Source organism: Diadema antillarum, unplaced genomic scaffold (genome assembly GCF_040938485.1).
Source record: "Diadema antillarum isolate AM-2024a unplaced genomic scaffold, OU_Dant_1.0 seq00001529_RagTag, whole genome shotgun sequence".
NCBI classification, from domain to species: domain Eukaryota; kingdom Metazoa; phylum Echinodermata; class Echinoidea; order Diadematoida; family Diadematidae; genus Diadema; species Diadema antillarum.
The window spans coordinates 977,731-993,677 of NW_027272261.1; the positions used below are offsets into that span (position 1 = coordinate 977,731).

Here is a 15,947-nt window from a genome sequence, read left to right on the forward strand (position 1 = left end):
TTCAAATACACTCTAGTATCAATTCTTTTCACTGAATATCATGAACGCGACTGAACCCGAGCGACCGGAGCGAGCGAGGGGGAGGGGAGGGTGTGGAGGGGGGTGTCCCCCCTCCCACGGTAAGAACTTTTTGCATTTTGATGTTGCAAATGGTGCATTTTGATGCATGTTTTTGCGTGTTTTAACGAGTTGAAACAGTCCCACTTGTTTAAGGTTGCAGTATACTTTACTGTAGATTATCATTGAACAATTTGCCTATAATATGGTATGATTTAAATACACTTCTTGTATTAATTCTTTTTCACTGAATATCATGAACGCGACTGAACCCGAGCGAACGGAGCGAGCGCTGGGGGAGGGGAGGGTGTGGGAGGGGGGGTGTCCCCCCTCCCACGGTAAGAACTTTTTGCATTTTGATGTTGCAAATGGTGCAATTTGATGCATGTTTTTGCGCGTTTTATCGATGTGAAACAGTCCCACTTGTTTAAGGTAGCAGTATATTTTGGTGTAGATTATTATTGAACAATTTGCCTATAAAATGGTATCATTTAAAAACACTTCTAGTACTACTTCTTTTCACTGAATATCATGAACGCGACTGAACCCGAGCGAACGGAGCGAGCGAAGGGGGAGGGGAGGGTGTGGGAGGGGGTGTCCCCCCTCCCACGGTAAGAACTTTTTGCATTTTGATGTTGCAAATGGTGCAATTTGATGCATGTTTTTGCGTGTTTTAACGAGTTGAAATAGTCCCACTTGTTTAAGGTTGCAGTATATCTTGATGTAGATTATCATTGAACAATTTGCCTGTAATATGGCATGATTTAAATACACTTCTTGTATTAATTTTTTTCACTGAATATCATGAACGCGACTGAACCCGAACGAGCGGAGCGAGCGAGGGGGGAGGGGAAGGTGTGGGAGAACTTTTTGCATTTTGATGTTGCAAATGGTGCAATTTGATGCATGTTTTTGCGCGTTTTATCGACGTGAAACAGTAACATTTGTTTGGTAGCAGTGTATTTTGATGTAGATTATTATTGAACAATTTGCCTATAAAATGGTTTCATTTAAATAATCTTCTTGTATTAATTCTTTTCACTGAATATCATGAACGCGACTGAACCCGAACAAGCGGAGCGAGCGAAGGGGGAGGGGAGGGTGTGGGAGGGGGGTGTCCCCCCCCCCCCTTCCCACGGTGAGAACTTTTTGCATTTTGATGTTGCAAATGGTGCAATTTGATGCATGTTTTTGCGTGTTTTAACGAGTTGAAACAGTCCCACTTGTTTAAGGTTGCAGTATATTTTAGTGTAGATTATTATTGAACAATTTGCCTATAAAATGGTATCATTTAAATACACTTCTTGTATTAATTCTTACACTGAATATCATGAACGCTGTCTGTTCAGCAATCAAACAGAAAAAGCATGCACACGAGGGTGTAGATAGGGGCATATCCCCTCCCACACGAACGTGATTTTGCGTTTTCAGACCTGAAATTCAGCGATCTGGTGCACATTTTTGGTGCAATACTTTTTCATCGAAGTGCTAAAATGTTCAAAAGTTATGAATTTTTGAAGTTTTTGTGCAGTACCCGCTGGATGAGAAGACTACTGCAGTGTATGAATAACTTAGATATTGTCACATGAGTACAACAATATAAGGAAAATATAAAGAAAATTTCATAAAATTCCGTCTTTTGAAAAAAGTACACATTCCCCTGACTCGTTACCGATAAATGTTATGGGTAATATTATTATTCCCCCTGCCTTTAGAAAGAGGCAAGTCAATTGTTCTTTTATTATGCGAAAAAAGTGAAAATATGTTGAATTTTCTTTTATATTTTCTTTATACTGTTGTACGCATATGACTCACAAGCTGTAGTAGTCTCCTCATCCAGCAGTTCCAACACAAAAATTTAAAAAATTCATAACTTTTGAACGGATTGTCTGATTTTCCTCAAACTTTCACTGATGTGTTCTACTAATATTGTTGCATTTTCTCAATCCTTATGTTTATGAAGGTGAACTTGTCCTTTAAATGGCAGCCGTAACTGAGGGCTTCCAAAGAAGAACAAAAGCACTTTCAATGGGTTATGAGATGAGTCAGGTGCGTTGCAATGTCAGTGCATGAATTATCTTTTGTCAGGCATACTTGAAGCCCCCGGTTAGAAATTACCAGAAAAACAGTACCCAAACCGAATTGGTCTATACGAGTGCCTCACATACTGGCAACCAAGAATTATAGTGAGCATTGATTTCGCATGATATCAAAGAATCTATTCTCCGTATAAAATCTTTTATGACATTCGACATTGCAAGGGTTTATCTGACAGGAGGTTATACCATATACGTGCAGTTTAGGCTGAGTAATGGAAAATCTAACGGAATCGCTGATTCGTTAGCTATTTGAACGAAGCAAGTACAGTAATTAATCACTTATATACTGTGGAACGATTTATTCCAAACCCTTATACACTGTAGTATAAATGGACGAATAGCAAATGGAAATAAATGGACGAGTAGCAAAATGGACAATTAGAAATGGTGTGTTTGATTCAAATGTTTATTGCAGACTCTTTATGTCTGGAAAAGTACCAAACATAGCATGTTTGTTAGGCATTTAGATTCAGGAATTCATGCATGCGATGCTGTTGGTATAATAAGACTGGTAGTAGCGCAAATATAGCTGTAAAGATTGGTCGAGATGCTTGCATCGGCGGAGAGTATGAAATTTTTAGTCCATGGGCCAGGCCAGATATTGGTACCATCTGAGGTGGCAAAACCTTTTTGGTGTCATTTTGTTTGTCGGGCATAGATATGCTTATCAAGCTATGATAGCATTTCCAAATGAGTAGCTTAGTCATAGTAAATGAATTTTTAACCAATTTAGTCTCGTTGTTATATCCCTATACTTCTGAATCGAAACTAACCGCTATACAAAGAAGAGCAATGTCTTCTGTATGTTCCATAGAGCTGTAAAATGCAGCTCTATGGTATGTTCACAGGTGTTCTATTGTAAACGCGGTGCGCTTAGTCTTTACTCAAGGCAGCGAAGGGAATATCCAAAGGTTATGATGTCCACAGCGCTTAGTCTTTATTCTAGACGGCGAAGGGAATATCCAAAGCGTATGATACAGTGTATATCCTTTTATCTAAAAACAACAACAACAACAAAAGCAATTCCCTCGTGAATTTTACCGTATCTTTCAATTATTTATCATTTTCCCGCGAAAACGCTACGGTGAAATCGCTGATACCACGCCAATGTCGCCTTATTTCCCTCCAACAATATAAGATAATGCAAAAACAATGTACTGATACACTACGATACATTATAATGAATGATATTGTAAATGAACAGAGTGATTTTTGTTTAAAACTGATGTATTTGTTGATAGGGTAGTATAAAAACAGTATAGATAATCCCTTTTATGAGGAACTTTAGATATTATAACGGTACATTGGTCTAGATAAAGACTAAGCGCACCGCGTGACAGCTGTGGACATCATAACCCTTTGGATATTCCCTTCGCTGCCTTGAATAAAGACTAAGCGCACCGCGTTTACAACAGAACACCTGTAGACATGCAGAAGGCAGTGCTCTTCTTTGTATAGCGGTTTAGTTTCAATTCAGAAGTATAGGAATATAAAAACGAGACCAAATTGGTTAAAAATTCATTTATTATGACTAAGCTACTCATTTGGAAATGCTATCATAGCTTGATAAGCATATCTATGCCCGACAAACAAACTGACACCAAAAAGGTTGTGCCACCTCAGATGGTACCAACAACCCATTTTTCGGGTCTTGGCCCATGGACTATTTGTTTCTAGAGGTATTTTGGGGGCGCTGATTTAAAAAAAAAAAATGCCGGATCCAAGAGACATGACCACTGGGTCGGCCGCCATCCTGAATTCCAATATCATGGCCGCAATGAAGAAACAATTAGGGCTTAGAAATTTTTGTCTTGGCTTCTAAATGACTTGTGGCAATAATATTTCATGCACATGGGCTTTTGGACATGCTAACTTCAAATTCATGTGACGGATGGATTTGAAATGTCTGACAAACATATCAAAAGGCAGCCATTTTGAATTTCAGTGTGCATGCCGCCTCGACGAAAAGTTGAAAATCCCTATCTTAAGTTCTATTTGACGAATGTCGCTCTGTGCAGGGAAGAATTAATGAGATCTATCGCAGGTGTTGATGATTTGCTTCGACGAAACACAGCGTTCCTGTTTAAATATGCATAGTTCCTCAATCACAGCAAACCGAACGAGCAGCAGTTCGAAGCCCCTTTCAATACCTTCGGCAGCAATGTGGATAGAGAACAGGACACGTGAACAAAAATCAGTTTAAAAAATGTAGGCATACTTCGGATTGTTAAATGTTACATGATACTTAAGTTTACACATAAATCGGGTCATGCTTTAGCCAATTACATTTCATAATTAGAAAGATTTCACATTCAAGTTCTAAACTTCCCCAACGAAGCCATTTTGTGCGCAAGGTAGTTGGTAGTTGGCAAGGTAGTTTTATTGTCGCAAACAGTTGTTACTGTTTGCGACAATAAAAACCGTTTGCGAACCAAAGTTCGCAAACGGTTTTTATTGTCGCAAACAGTTTTTCTTGTCGCAAAGAAATTTTGAACATGTTCAAAATTTTTTATTTGATTCGCCACTGCTAGCGAACAAGTAACCATATGGTTCTTATATAAAAGCTTCTGAAACAGACAAGGTTCCACTCTAAGAAAGTTCTTGAAGTTCTTGACATCTCCATCATGTAATTGCTGCAAAAGCTTTTCATATTGACCAAAGTCTGTCCTCTGCAACAATCACTCTCTGACCCCAACAGTCTTTCTTTTCTTCTTCCTTTCTTGTTTTTCTTTATTTTCTTTCTCTTATGCAGCACAATAGCTGTAGCAGCAGCCAGACAAAGCAGCTCTTCAAGGATAGAAACACGTTGAGCCTCTTCTTGGCAGAAATTTATTTCCATATACTGGAAATCCATCTTGAACGGTTGTCACAAGAGATCTGAATTCAGGGGAAGGTTATACGTTCGTTTTATGGGTCTGACTACACATAATCGCCTGGTACTTATCTAGGTCCAAGAACATTCGCAAATTGTCGCAAAGGATTTGCAAACAGTTGCTAATATTTGCAAAACTGTCGCTAACATTTGCAAAATTGTCGCTAACATTTGCAAAATTGTCGCTAACATTTGCTAACATTCGCTAATAGTCGCCACCTGTGTTTCGCAAACACTTTCGCAAACATTCGCTAAAGTGTTGCTAATTGTCGCTAAACATCGCTAAAAGTCGCTGACTGTCGGTAATGACAGAAGCGAACTTTGATTTTTTGCAAACATTCGTCAGAAAAGTTGGCGAATCTCAAATTCGCTACGTTCGCAAACGTTCACCGCTCAGTGAGATACCATTAAGCGTTAGGGTTTGTCTTGCTATAGAACCCATATGCTATTCGAACAAATTGCGAAGAGACTCCACTCCTTCTCCAACACTTTTTTTTTTGGGGGGGGGGGGTATAGTAGTGGAGAGCATTAGCTGTTATTTTAGACGCGATCGCCATAACAGAGTGACGTTTTGAATACGAAACTGTTGTATACAGTACATAAATGTACCTCTATTTTCTCAGCCCCCCTGACATTCACAACGCTCCCAAATTCAGGAACTACTTGATTAACAAAGGACATTGGAATGCATCTTCACAGTATAGTGGACATAACTTGGGTGTTCAACTGCAATGTCTTTTGAACATGGAAGCATGACAGTTAGGCTAGGGAAAGCTGCATTCTAATTTCTTTCATTAATCATTAGTACCTAATTGACTGACTAAGGCCACTGGCATAGGATCTTGGTTTTGAAGTGGGTTTTTTTTTTATGGGCGTATAAGAAATATAATAGAAGACTATTATGAAACATATGACATGTATTTAGACACTCATTTGGTTATTGCACATGCCGTCGAGGGTATCATGAATCAACGCAAAGTCCCCATGCATTTGCATTATTAGGCCCTATAGTTTATTTACAGGAAAATCGAGTCTTTGTTCAACATGACTTTTGATAAGTAAAATAATGTCATCAACCAAACACGTTAACGATGTATGTTTATTGAAAATTTGGAAATCAGGGGGTTTTTTTTCATGATTTCCCAGCAGAGTCATAATGAACAACCATAGACAAATCAGATGAGATGAAGAATCCGTAAAAGCTCATATTCCTCTCCTGCATGAAAGTTCGCTGTTTTTATTTCTTTGTTGATATGAATAGACAAGTAATGTATTAAGATGATCATGCATGCTTATGATTCACAAAAGTTGCAAAGCTTGCCGGAGGCTGGCCCTACCATGGACCTAATATGCATGGACTGTTCACTGCAGTCTTTCTTTGATGTATATGATCGTCGCCGACACCTGATTATGTGCATCTTAATGAGTACATTTTGTTTCTAGAGGTATTTTGGGGGCGCTGATTCAAAAAAAAAAAAAAATGCAGGATCAAAGAGACATGACCACTGGGTCGGCCGCCATCCTGAATTCCAATATCATGGCCGCCATGAGGCTTCTAAATGACTTGTGGCATTAATATTTCGTACACAAGGGCTTTTGGACATGCTACATTAAAATTCATGTGACGGATGGATTTGAAATGTCTGACAAACATATCGAATGGCCGCCATTTTCAATTTCAGTATGCCGCCTCGACCAAAAAGTTGAAAATCCCTATCTTAAGTTCTAAAAGACGAATGTCGCTGAAATTGGTTGCACATAAATATTATAACACGCTTGCTTAGGAAATGGAATAATGTGATCTGTCTGACGAACGGTTTGCCCGCCATTTTGAATTCCAATATGGCTGCTAAGACCAGTATTACGACTAATTACATAAAAAAAATATTATAGGAGCTGGGCGGGGGGCGTTTTTTTTTTTTTTTAAGACGGCACAGATTGGGGCATGGCGCGTGTTAAACCTATGGGAAAAACGTTGGGTTAGGGTTTTTGGTTATGGTTATGGTTAGGGTTAGGGTTAGGGTTGGGGTTAGGGTTAGGGTTAGGGTTAGGGTTAGGGTTTGATGGTTAGGGTTAGGATTAGGATTAGGGTTAGGTTTAGGGATAGGGTCCCCGATAGATTTTTAGTTTCCCCAATCTGTGCCGTCTAAAAAAAACACGCGGGCGGGGGAGGGGGGGGGTGGGGGACTGCTGATTCAATTTGCATTGGTGAAGAAAAGGATTTCGTCATGAGGGCAGGGAGTAGGTCTACACATCTTGCTCCTTTGGTTATGTCTACAGAAGTTGGTCTCAAAGGCAACAGGCGCCGATAATTACTTGAGTAATCATAGAAATCAATTTCTCACAGTTTGCAGGATTCACATGACAGGCCCCATGTAAAGCACAAGCTGTTTTGATTGCGTAATATAGTGTATGAAATCTGCTGAATCTCTGGTTGTTAGCACTGGAGACGACAAGGAATTTGTCTTGAAGGAAGAGACTTGTTTGCTTGTTTTCCTCCTTTGTAATGCTCACCGTTGCTTGCCTCACATAACAACAGGCAGTCAGAGTTTGCATGCATTTGAATAAAATTCAGCTTTTGAAAGCATTCACTTAACTAGAAAATGTTATCTGCACTCAGTTTGGTGGCGCAGGCAGGTGGTTACTGGAAAAGAAGTGACATCTCTTCGCGATTTTGCAAATTTATGCATAGGCCCTATAATTATGACTGTGTAGGATGACAATTGAACAAGTAACATTTTTCTGGCTTTGGTGTTTCATGTTCCAAGCCACTCTATAACGCCTCCCTGTTTTCCTTCAGTTAGGCTGTCGGCGGTTATGATGGGATCCAAGTAGGAAAGCATGTTTAAAATAATATTGTAACGCTTTTGACAGAAACTGTAATTAACGGGTGATGAATGTCCATAGTCAAAGCAATTCAGTATAAAACCTGCGATAGTGCGTGTAACATCTGAACGATAAGGAGCAATCTAAGGGTATAAAAAATAAAGGATAGATTGTTTAAATAACACCTCTCAGACGGACGTCGTGATAGGCATCTTTCAAGAACGGCCGATTTCGATCGCACCAATGAAGACACGGGGAATTGTCCATACAGGGCACCCAGAGGACATCTTGTTCCTTCTGTATTGTTCATAGTGCCTTGCCTCACGTAGCATCAGGTGGCGGGAGTTTGCATGCATTTAAATACGATTCAGATGTTGAAAGGAAACACTTGACTAAAAATGATAACCTCGCCCAGTTTGGATACTTGGGTGACTTTGAGAAAGTGCTGATTTCGATAGCACTAATGAAGACACGGTATTTTTTGTCATTAGAGCAGCGAGTGATCAGGTTGCTCCTTCGTACCGTCCGTAGATAGGAGCCTGCCTCACATAGCATCAGGTGGCGGGAGTTTGCATGTATTTGAATACGATTCATGTTTTGTAAGCAAGCACATTAATGTTTAGTCCATGGGCCAAGACCCGAAAAATGGGTTGTTGGTACCATCTGAGGTGGCACAACCTTTTTGGTGTCAGTTTGTTTGTCGGGCATAGATATGCTTATCAAGCTATGATAGCATTTCCAAATGAGTAGCTTAGTCATAATAAATGAATTTTTAACCAATTTGGTCTCGTATTTATATCCCTATACTTCTGAATCGAAACTAAACCGCTATACAAAGAAGAGCACTGCCTTCTGTATGTCCACAGGTGTTCTGTTGTAAACGCGGTGCGCTTAGTCTTTATTCAAGGCAGCGAAGGGAATATCCAAAGGGTTATGATGTCCACAGCTGTCACGCGGTGCGCTTAGTTCTTTATCTAGACCAATGTACCGTTATCATATCTAAAGTTCCTCATAAAAGGGATTATCTATGCTGTTTTTATACTATACCCTATCAACAAATACATCAGTTTTAAACAAAAATCACTCTGTTCATTTACAATATCATTCATTATAATGTATCGTAGTGTACCGGTACATTGCTTTTGCATTATCTTATATTGTTGGAGGGAAATAAAGCGACATTGGCGTGGTATCAGCATTTTCACCGTAGCGTTTTCACAGGAAAATGATAAATGATTGAAAAATACGGTAAAATTCACTAGGAATTGCTTTTGTTTTTGTTGTTGTTTTTAGATAAAAGGATATACACTGTATCATACGCTTTGGATATTCCCTTCGCCGTCTAGAATAAGGACTAAGCGCTGTGGACATCATAACTTTTGGATATTCCCTTCGCTGCCTTGAATAAAGACTAAGCGCACCGCGTTTACAACAGAACACCTGTGAACATACCATAGAGCTGCATTTTACAGCTCTATGGAACATACAGAAGACATTGCTCTTCTTTGTATGGCGGTTAGTTTCGATTCAGAAGTATAGGGATATAACAACGAAACCAAATTGGTTAAAAATTCATTTACTATGACTAAGCTACTCATTTGGAAATGCTATCATAGCTTGATAAGCATATCTATGCCCGACAAACAAAATGACACCAAAAAGGTTTTGCCACCTCAGATGGTACCAATATCTGGCCTGGCCCATGGACTAGTTAACCTCCTCCAGTTTGGATCCTTGTGCGACTTTTTTTTTAATAGAAACTGATAGCACCAATGAAGACACGGTATTTTGTTAATGTGGCAGGGAGTGGTCACGTTGCCACTTTTGTAATGTTAGTAGTAGCTTGCCTCACATAGCACCAGGTGGTGGGAGTTTGCATGCATTTTGAATACGATTCAGGTTTTGAAAGGAATCAACTGACTAGAATGTTAACCATACCAAGTTTGGGTCGTGTGATAGGCTACGCCTACTTTGAGAAACTGCTGACTTTGTTGGCACCAATGAAAGCACGGCATTTTCTCGATAAGGCATCGATCGAGTGGTCAGGTTGCCTATTTTGTGATGTTCGTAGTAGTTTGCCTCACACAGCATCAGTTAGCGAGAATTCGCATGCATTCGAATATATTTCAGCTTTTGAAAGGAATCATTTGACTAAGAATGTTCAGTTTGGTTCGTGTGATAGGCCAGGCCTACCCTAAGAAACAGCTGATTTTGTTCGTAGCACCAATGAAGACATGGTATTTTGTCAATGGACATTTTGCCCATTTTGTATTGTTTCGAGTATAGTCTGCCCCACATATCATCAGTTGGCGGGAATTCGCATGCATTTGAATAAAATTAGACTTATGATTGGAATCCCTTGACTAGGAATGTTAACCGCACCCACTTTGGGTCGCGTGACAGGATATATTGAGAAACTGCTGATTTTGTGAGCACCAATGAAAACGAGGGATTTTCTCATTTGGGCGTTGAAGAGAGTTTTTACTCCTGTCATTGGCTAGGGGGTAGAGTCAGTGAAAAGTATTAAAGGGGACAGCGTGGATAGAGACCAGCCTGTATCACCGCTGGAGGAGAGTCTATGCTAAATGGAGGAGTCGTGCATGCTGAGGAACGAGTCATTTTTCCCTGCAGCAAGGCATCCGACATCATACCGATGAGGAGCGGGGAGGACCACACGGCCGTTTCGTGGACATCTCTCTCAGGAGTTGGGCAGCTGTCTACTTTGGCTCCTTTGTACCGGCATTCAAAGTAAGTATCAGTAAAACACATTTAGCACCCTATTTCTTTATCTATTTATTTGCTTCACGAAATATCTGTAGACTATATAGATCTATGGTCTTAGTGAGGAAAAAACTACAATGTGTGCATCCAATGCTTTTTTATGTTTACAAGTTACTTAGTATGTTATGTAACATTGTTTGTGTGGAAACTGTATTAACTGGTTACTTATACTTTTTTATACCTGTCGTATCAAAGGTGAATGCTAGTCGACAAGCCCACCATGCCGAGTGTTCCAACAGCATTTATGGGGATGTGCAGCCAGTGAGACCAATCCAAGTTCGGACACCTGCTGGACCGACCACGGAGCAATCCCCGGCAGCAGCCACCAGTCCACCTGTACCCGCCACGAATGGGCCATTAGTAGTTTAGTCTGTCTTTTAAATCTATGCTTGCAATATTATATTGTGTCAGTTATGTTACGGTATAGGGCGTGTCCAATATGCCATTTTATCTCTTTTATCTCTTGTACATGTTCCGTAACCATTTATAGAATCTAGCAGTTAGCTCAAGTGGACATCATTTTAGCAGAATACGGTTTTAAGCGGTAATAATGTATTGGTTGTAAGCTCTCATTGCCTTTGGGTTTTGAATTCCATATTTGGGACAGGAATTATAGAAAATTGCTATGCTACTACATGCCATGTGCCACCGTATCATCTATATCCTCGACTTCCGTTTGGTTTTCTTTTTATTTGAAAAAGTAAAACTAAAAAAAGTGAAAAGTAATACCGATTCTGATCAGTGTAGTGAGATGTAGATTGCGGAAAAGTTTATGATATCATGTTTTTATGTCTCTAGACTTAGTTAATAATACTTCTACAGGTTACTTGTCCAGTCTACGACCCAGAATGCCGAGCATCCCATTGCCTTAGTGGGGCATACAACCAACGAGACTAATCCACGCTCAAACAACCCATTACTAGAGCTGACCATAGAGAGCCATCTTCGACGGCCGGGGCCTCCCCTCCCGAACTTCACATTGGTCAGCACGGTGGGGACGACCTCCCGGGTAATGCATCTAAAGTTTTTAGTAAGTGACTTGGCTGTCTTTTTGGGGACTGGCTGTTTCTTTACTTCATCCCAGATAACTTTATTCCTTATGATAGAATCTGAATGATCTTAGAAGGCAAATGACTGCGAACAAGTTTCGCTTTTAATTGTGTATACTTCTGTTAAAACCATTTGTACATCAAGTAAGGCGAGGTAATATTTAGATAGATCCACAATCCATTTTGGCATTTCCGGACAGACGATATGAAATCTACTAATATCTTAAACCATAAGACTGAATGGAGGCTCTCCAATAAATGAATTTAGACCCTATATTCTTTTGGTTTTAATTCTCTTCCCAAGAAACCAAAAAAATAGCTGGCGACGTGCTTTGTGATGCATGTCCTATAACGGTATTCACCATTTCCTCGAGACATTTAGCTGAATAACATGACTTTACCCTCTAATAACGACAGTTTCATCTTAAGACTTGAAAATCGCTCAATCTCGAAGACCTGCTCAAGCATCAAATATTTAGTGGAAATGCAGATTACTTCATGGACTTCTTGTACATATCTTGTACAGTTGATTGCAATAAAGATGAAATAACGTTACGAAAAGAAAATTAAAAAATATATTTTCAAAACCTGTTTGTCTTTATTTTCAGAGTGCCCAGATTGAAATGTGACATCCATCTCATTTTGTATGCAGCAGAGTATATAAGATGAAATATGTCAAAGTGCAGAGTGTACAGACCCCAGGGGGTGTGTTGTCACAGTGCCTATCCAGTCATCACTGTGACAGCACACCTCCTGGGCTCTGTACACTCTGCACTTTTGACATATTTATCTTATATACTCTGGCATACAAAATGAAATAGAAAATAAAATTCATTCATTCAGGCTTGTAATTTCGGGAGTGTTGTGAAGGTGTGAAATGTGACATCCACTTCACTTTGTATACATCACAGTATACAAAACGATTTCAAAATAAAGTGTGTTGGTGTGACTGCGTGGCGTGTCCCATATCACGTAGTAAATAAGACTATAGGCCTACATAAAGATATACAAATCTATCAATTTCTTAAAAGACAAAAGACTCGACCGGACAAGACCATTTGCAATGTGCCACATCCAGGGGTGGAAATTAAACAAGATACACGCTTGTTTACAACCCATCCACTAAGTGTGGCGAATTCTTTGTTACTGGGTCATGTCAGGTCGAGTGTTTGTGTCTTTTAAGACACAGACCCAGGGGGTGGGGCTCAGAGCAAGAGTACACAGACCCAGGGGGTGGGGCTCAGAGCAAGAGTACACAGACCCAGGGGGTGGGGCTCAGAGCAAGAGTACACAGACCCAGGGGGTGGGGCTCAGAGCAAGAGTACACAGACCCAGGGGGTGGGGCTCAGAGCAAGAGTACACAGACCCAGGGGGTGGGGCTCAGAGCAAGAGTACACAGACCCAGGGGGTGGGGCTCAGAGCAAGAGTACACAGACCCAGGGGGTGGGGCTCAGAGCAAGAGTACACAGACCCAGGGGGTGGGGCTCAGAGCAAGAGTACACAGACCCAGGGGGTGGGGCTCAGAGCAAGAGTACACAGACCCAGGGGGTGGGGCTCAGAGCAAGAGTACACAGACCCAGGGGGTGGGGCTCAGAGCAAGAGTACACAGACCCAGGGGGTGGGGCTCAGAGCAAGAGTACACAGACCCAGGGGGTGGGGCTCAGAGCAAGAGTACACAGACCCAGGGGGTGGGGCTCAGAGCAAGAGTACACAGACCCAGGGGGTGGGGCTCAGAGCAAGAGTACACAGACCCAGGGGGTGGGGCTCAGAGCAAGAGTACACAGACCCAGGGGGTGGGGCTCAGAGCAAGAGTACACAGACCCAGGGGGTGGGGCTCAGAGCAAGAGTACACAGACCCAGGGGGTGGGGCTCAGAGCAAGAGTACACAGACCCAGGGGGTGGGGCTCAGAGCAAGAGTACACAGACCCAGGGGGTGGGGCTCAGAGCAAGAGTACACAGACCCAGGGGGTGGGGCTCAGAGCAAGAGTACACAGACCCAGGGGGTGGGGCTCAGAGCAAGAGTACACAGACCCAGGGGGTGGGGCTCAGAGCAAGAGTACACAGACCCAGGGGGTGGGGCTCAGAGCAAGAGTACACAGACCCAGGGGGTGGGGCTCAGAGCAAGAGTACACAGACCCAGGGGGTGGGGCTCAGAGCAAGAGTACACAGACCCAGGGGGTGGGGCTCAGAGCAAGAGTACACAGACCCAGGGGGTGGGGCTCAGAGCAAGAGTACACAGACCCAGGGGGTGGGGCTCAGAGCAAGAGTACACAGACCCAGGGGGTGGGGCTCAGAGCAAGAGTACACAGACCCAGGGGTGGGGCTCAGAGCAAGAGTACACAGACCCAGGGGGTGGGGCTCAGAGCAAGAGTACACAGACCCAGGGGGTGGGGCTCAGAGCAAGAGTACACAGACCCAGGGGGTGGGGCTCAGAGCAAGAGTACACAGACCCAGGGGGTGGGGCTCAGAGCAAGAGTACACAGACCCAGGGGGTGGGGCTCAGAGCAAGAGTACACAGACCCAGGGGGTGGGGCTCAGAGCAAGAGTACACAGACCCAGGGGGTGGGGCTCAGAGCAAGAGTACACAGACCCAGGGGGTGGGGCTCAGAGCAAGAGTACACAGACCCAGGGGGTGGGGCTCAGAGCAAGAGTACACAGACCCAGGGGGTGGGGCTCAGAGCAAGAGTACACAGACCCAGGGGGTGGGGCTCAGAGCAAGAGTACACAGACCCAGGGGGTGGGGCTCAGAGCAAGAGTACACAGACCCAGGGGGTGGGGCTCAGAGCAAGAGTACACAGACCCAGGGGGTGGGGCTCAGAGCAAGAGTACACAGACCCAGGGGGTGGGGCTCAGAGCAAGAGTACACAGACCCAGGGGGTGGGGCTCAGAGCAAGAGTACACAGACCCAGGGGGTGGGGCTCAGAGCAAGAGTACACAGACCCAGGGGGTGGGGCTCAGAGCAAGAGTACACAGACCCAGGGGGTGGGGCTCAGAGCAAGAGTACACAGACCCAGGGGGTGGGGCTCAGAGCAAGAGTACACAGACCCAGGGGGTGGGGCTCAGAGCAAGAGTACACAGACCCAGGGGGTGGGGCTCAGAGCAAGAGTACACAGACCCCAGGGGGTGGGGCTCAGAGCAAGAGTACACAGACCCAGGGGGTGGGGCTCAGAGCAAGAGTACACAGACCCAGGGGGTGGGGCTCAGAGCAAGAGTACACAGACCCAGGGGGTGGGGCTCAGAGCAAGAGTACACAGACCCAGGGGGTGGGGCTCAGAGCAAGAGTACACAGACCCAGGGGGTGGGGCTCAGAGCAAGAGTACACAGACCCAGGGGGTGGGGCTCAGAGCAAGAGTACACAGACCCAGGGGGTGGGGCTCAGAGCAAGAGTACACAGACCCAGGGGGTGGGGCTCAGAGCAAGAGTACACAGACCAGGGGGTGGGGCTCAGAGCAAGAGTACACAGACCCAGGGGGTGGGGCTCAGAGCAAGAGTACACAGACCCAGGGGGTGGGGCTCAGAGCAAGAGTACACAGACCCAGGGGGTGGGGCTCAGAGCAAGAGTACACAGACCCAGGGGGTGGGGCTCAGAGCAAGAGTACACAGACCAGGGGGTGGGGCTCAGAGCAAGAGTACACAGACCCAGGGGGTGGGGCTCAGAGCAAGAGTACACAGACCCAGGGGGTGGGGCTCAGAGCAAGAGTACACAGACCCAGGGGGTGGGGCTCAGAGCAAGAGTACACAGACCCAGGGGGTGGGGCTCAGAGCAAGAGTACACAGACCCAGGGGGTGGGGCTCAGAGCAAGAGTACACAGACCCAGGGGGTGGGGCTCAGAGCAAGAGTACACAGACCCAGGGGGTGGGCTCAGAGCAAGAGTACACAGACCCAGGGGGTGGGGCTCAGAGCAAGAGTACACAGACCCAGGGGGTGGGGCTCAGAGCAAGAGTACACAGACCCAGGGGGTGGGGCTCAGAGCAAGAGTACACAGACCCAGGGGGTGGGGCTCAGAGCAAGAGTACACAGACCCAGGGGTGGGGCTCAGAGCAAGAGTACACAGACCCAGGGGGTGGGGCTCAGAGCAAGAGTACACAGACCCAGGGGGTGGGGCTCAGAGCAAGAGTACACAGACCCAGGGGGTGGGGCTCAGAGCAAGAGTACACAGACCCAGGGGGTGGGGCTCAGAGCAAGAGTACACAGACCCAGGGGGTGGGGCTCAGAGCAAGAGTACACAGACCCAGGGGGTGGGGCTCAGAGCAAGAGTACAC

The 15,947-nt window shown here is 44.1% G+C and overlaps 1 protein-coding gene across 1 annotated transcript in view; it reads right to left on the reverse strand.

The window, feature by feature from the left end:
• LOC139710409 (mitochondrial mRNA pseudouridine synthase RPUSD3-like) overlaps window positions 1-10,623 on the reverse strand; it is a 33,477-nt gene extending 22,854 nt beyond the window's left edge. Inside the window, exon 1 of the mRNA XM_071622325.1 lies at window positions 10,506-10,623. Within this exon, the coding sequence (XP_071478426.1) occupies window positions 10,506-10,623 (118 nt within the window). The remainder of the gene's footprint in view (window positions 1-10,505) is intronic.
• Between the last annotated feature and the right edge of the window lie 5,324 nt (window positions 10,624-15,947).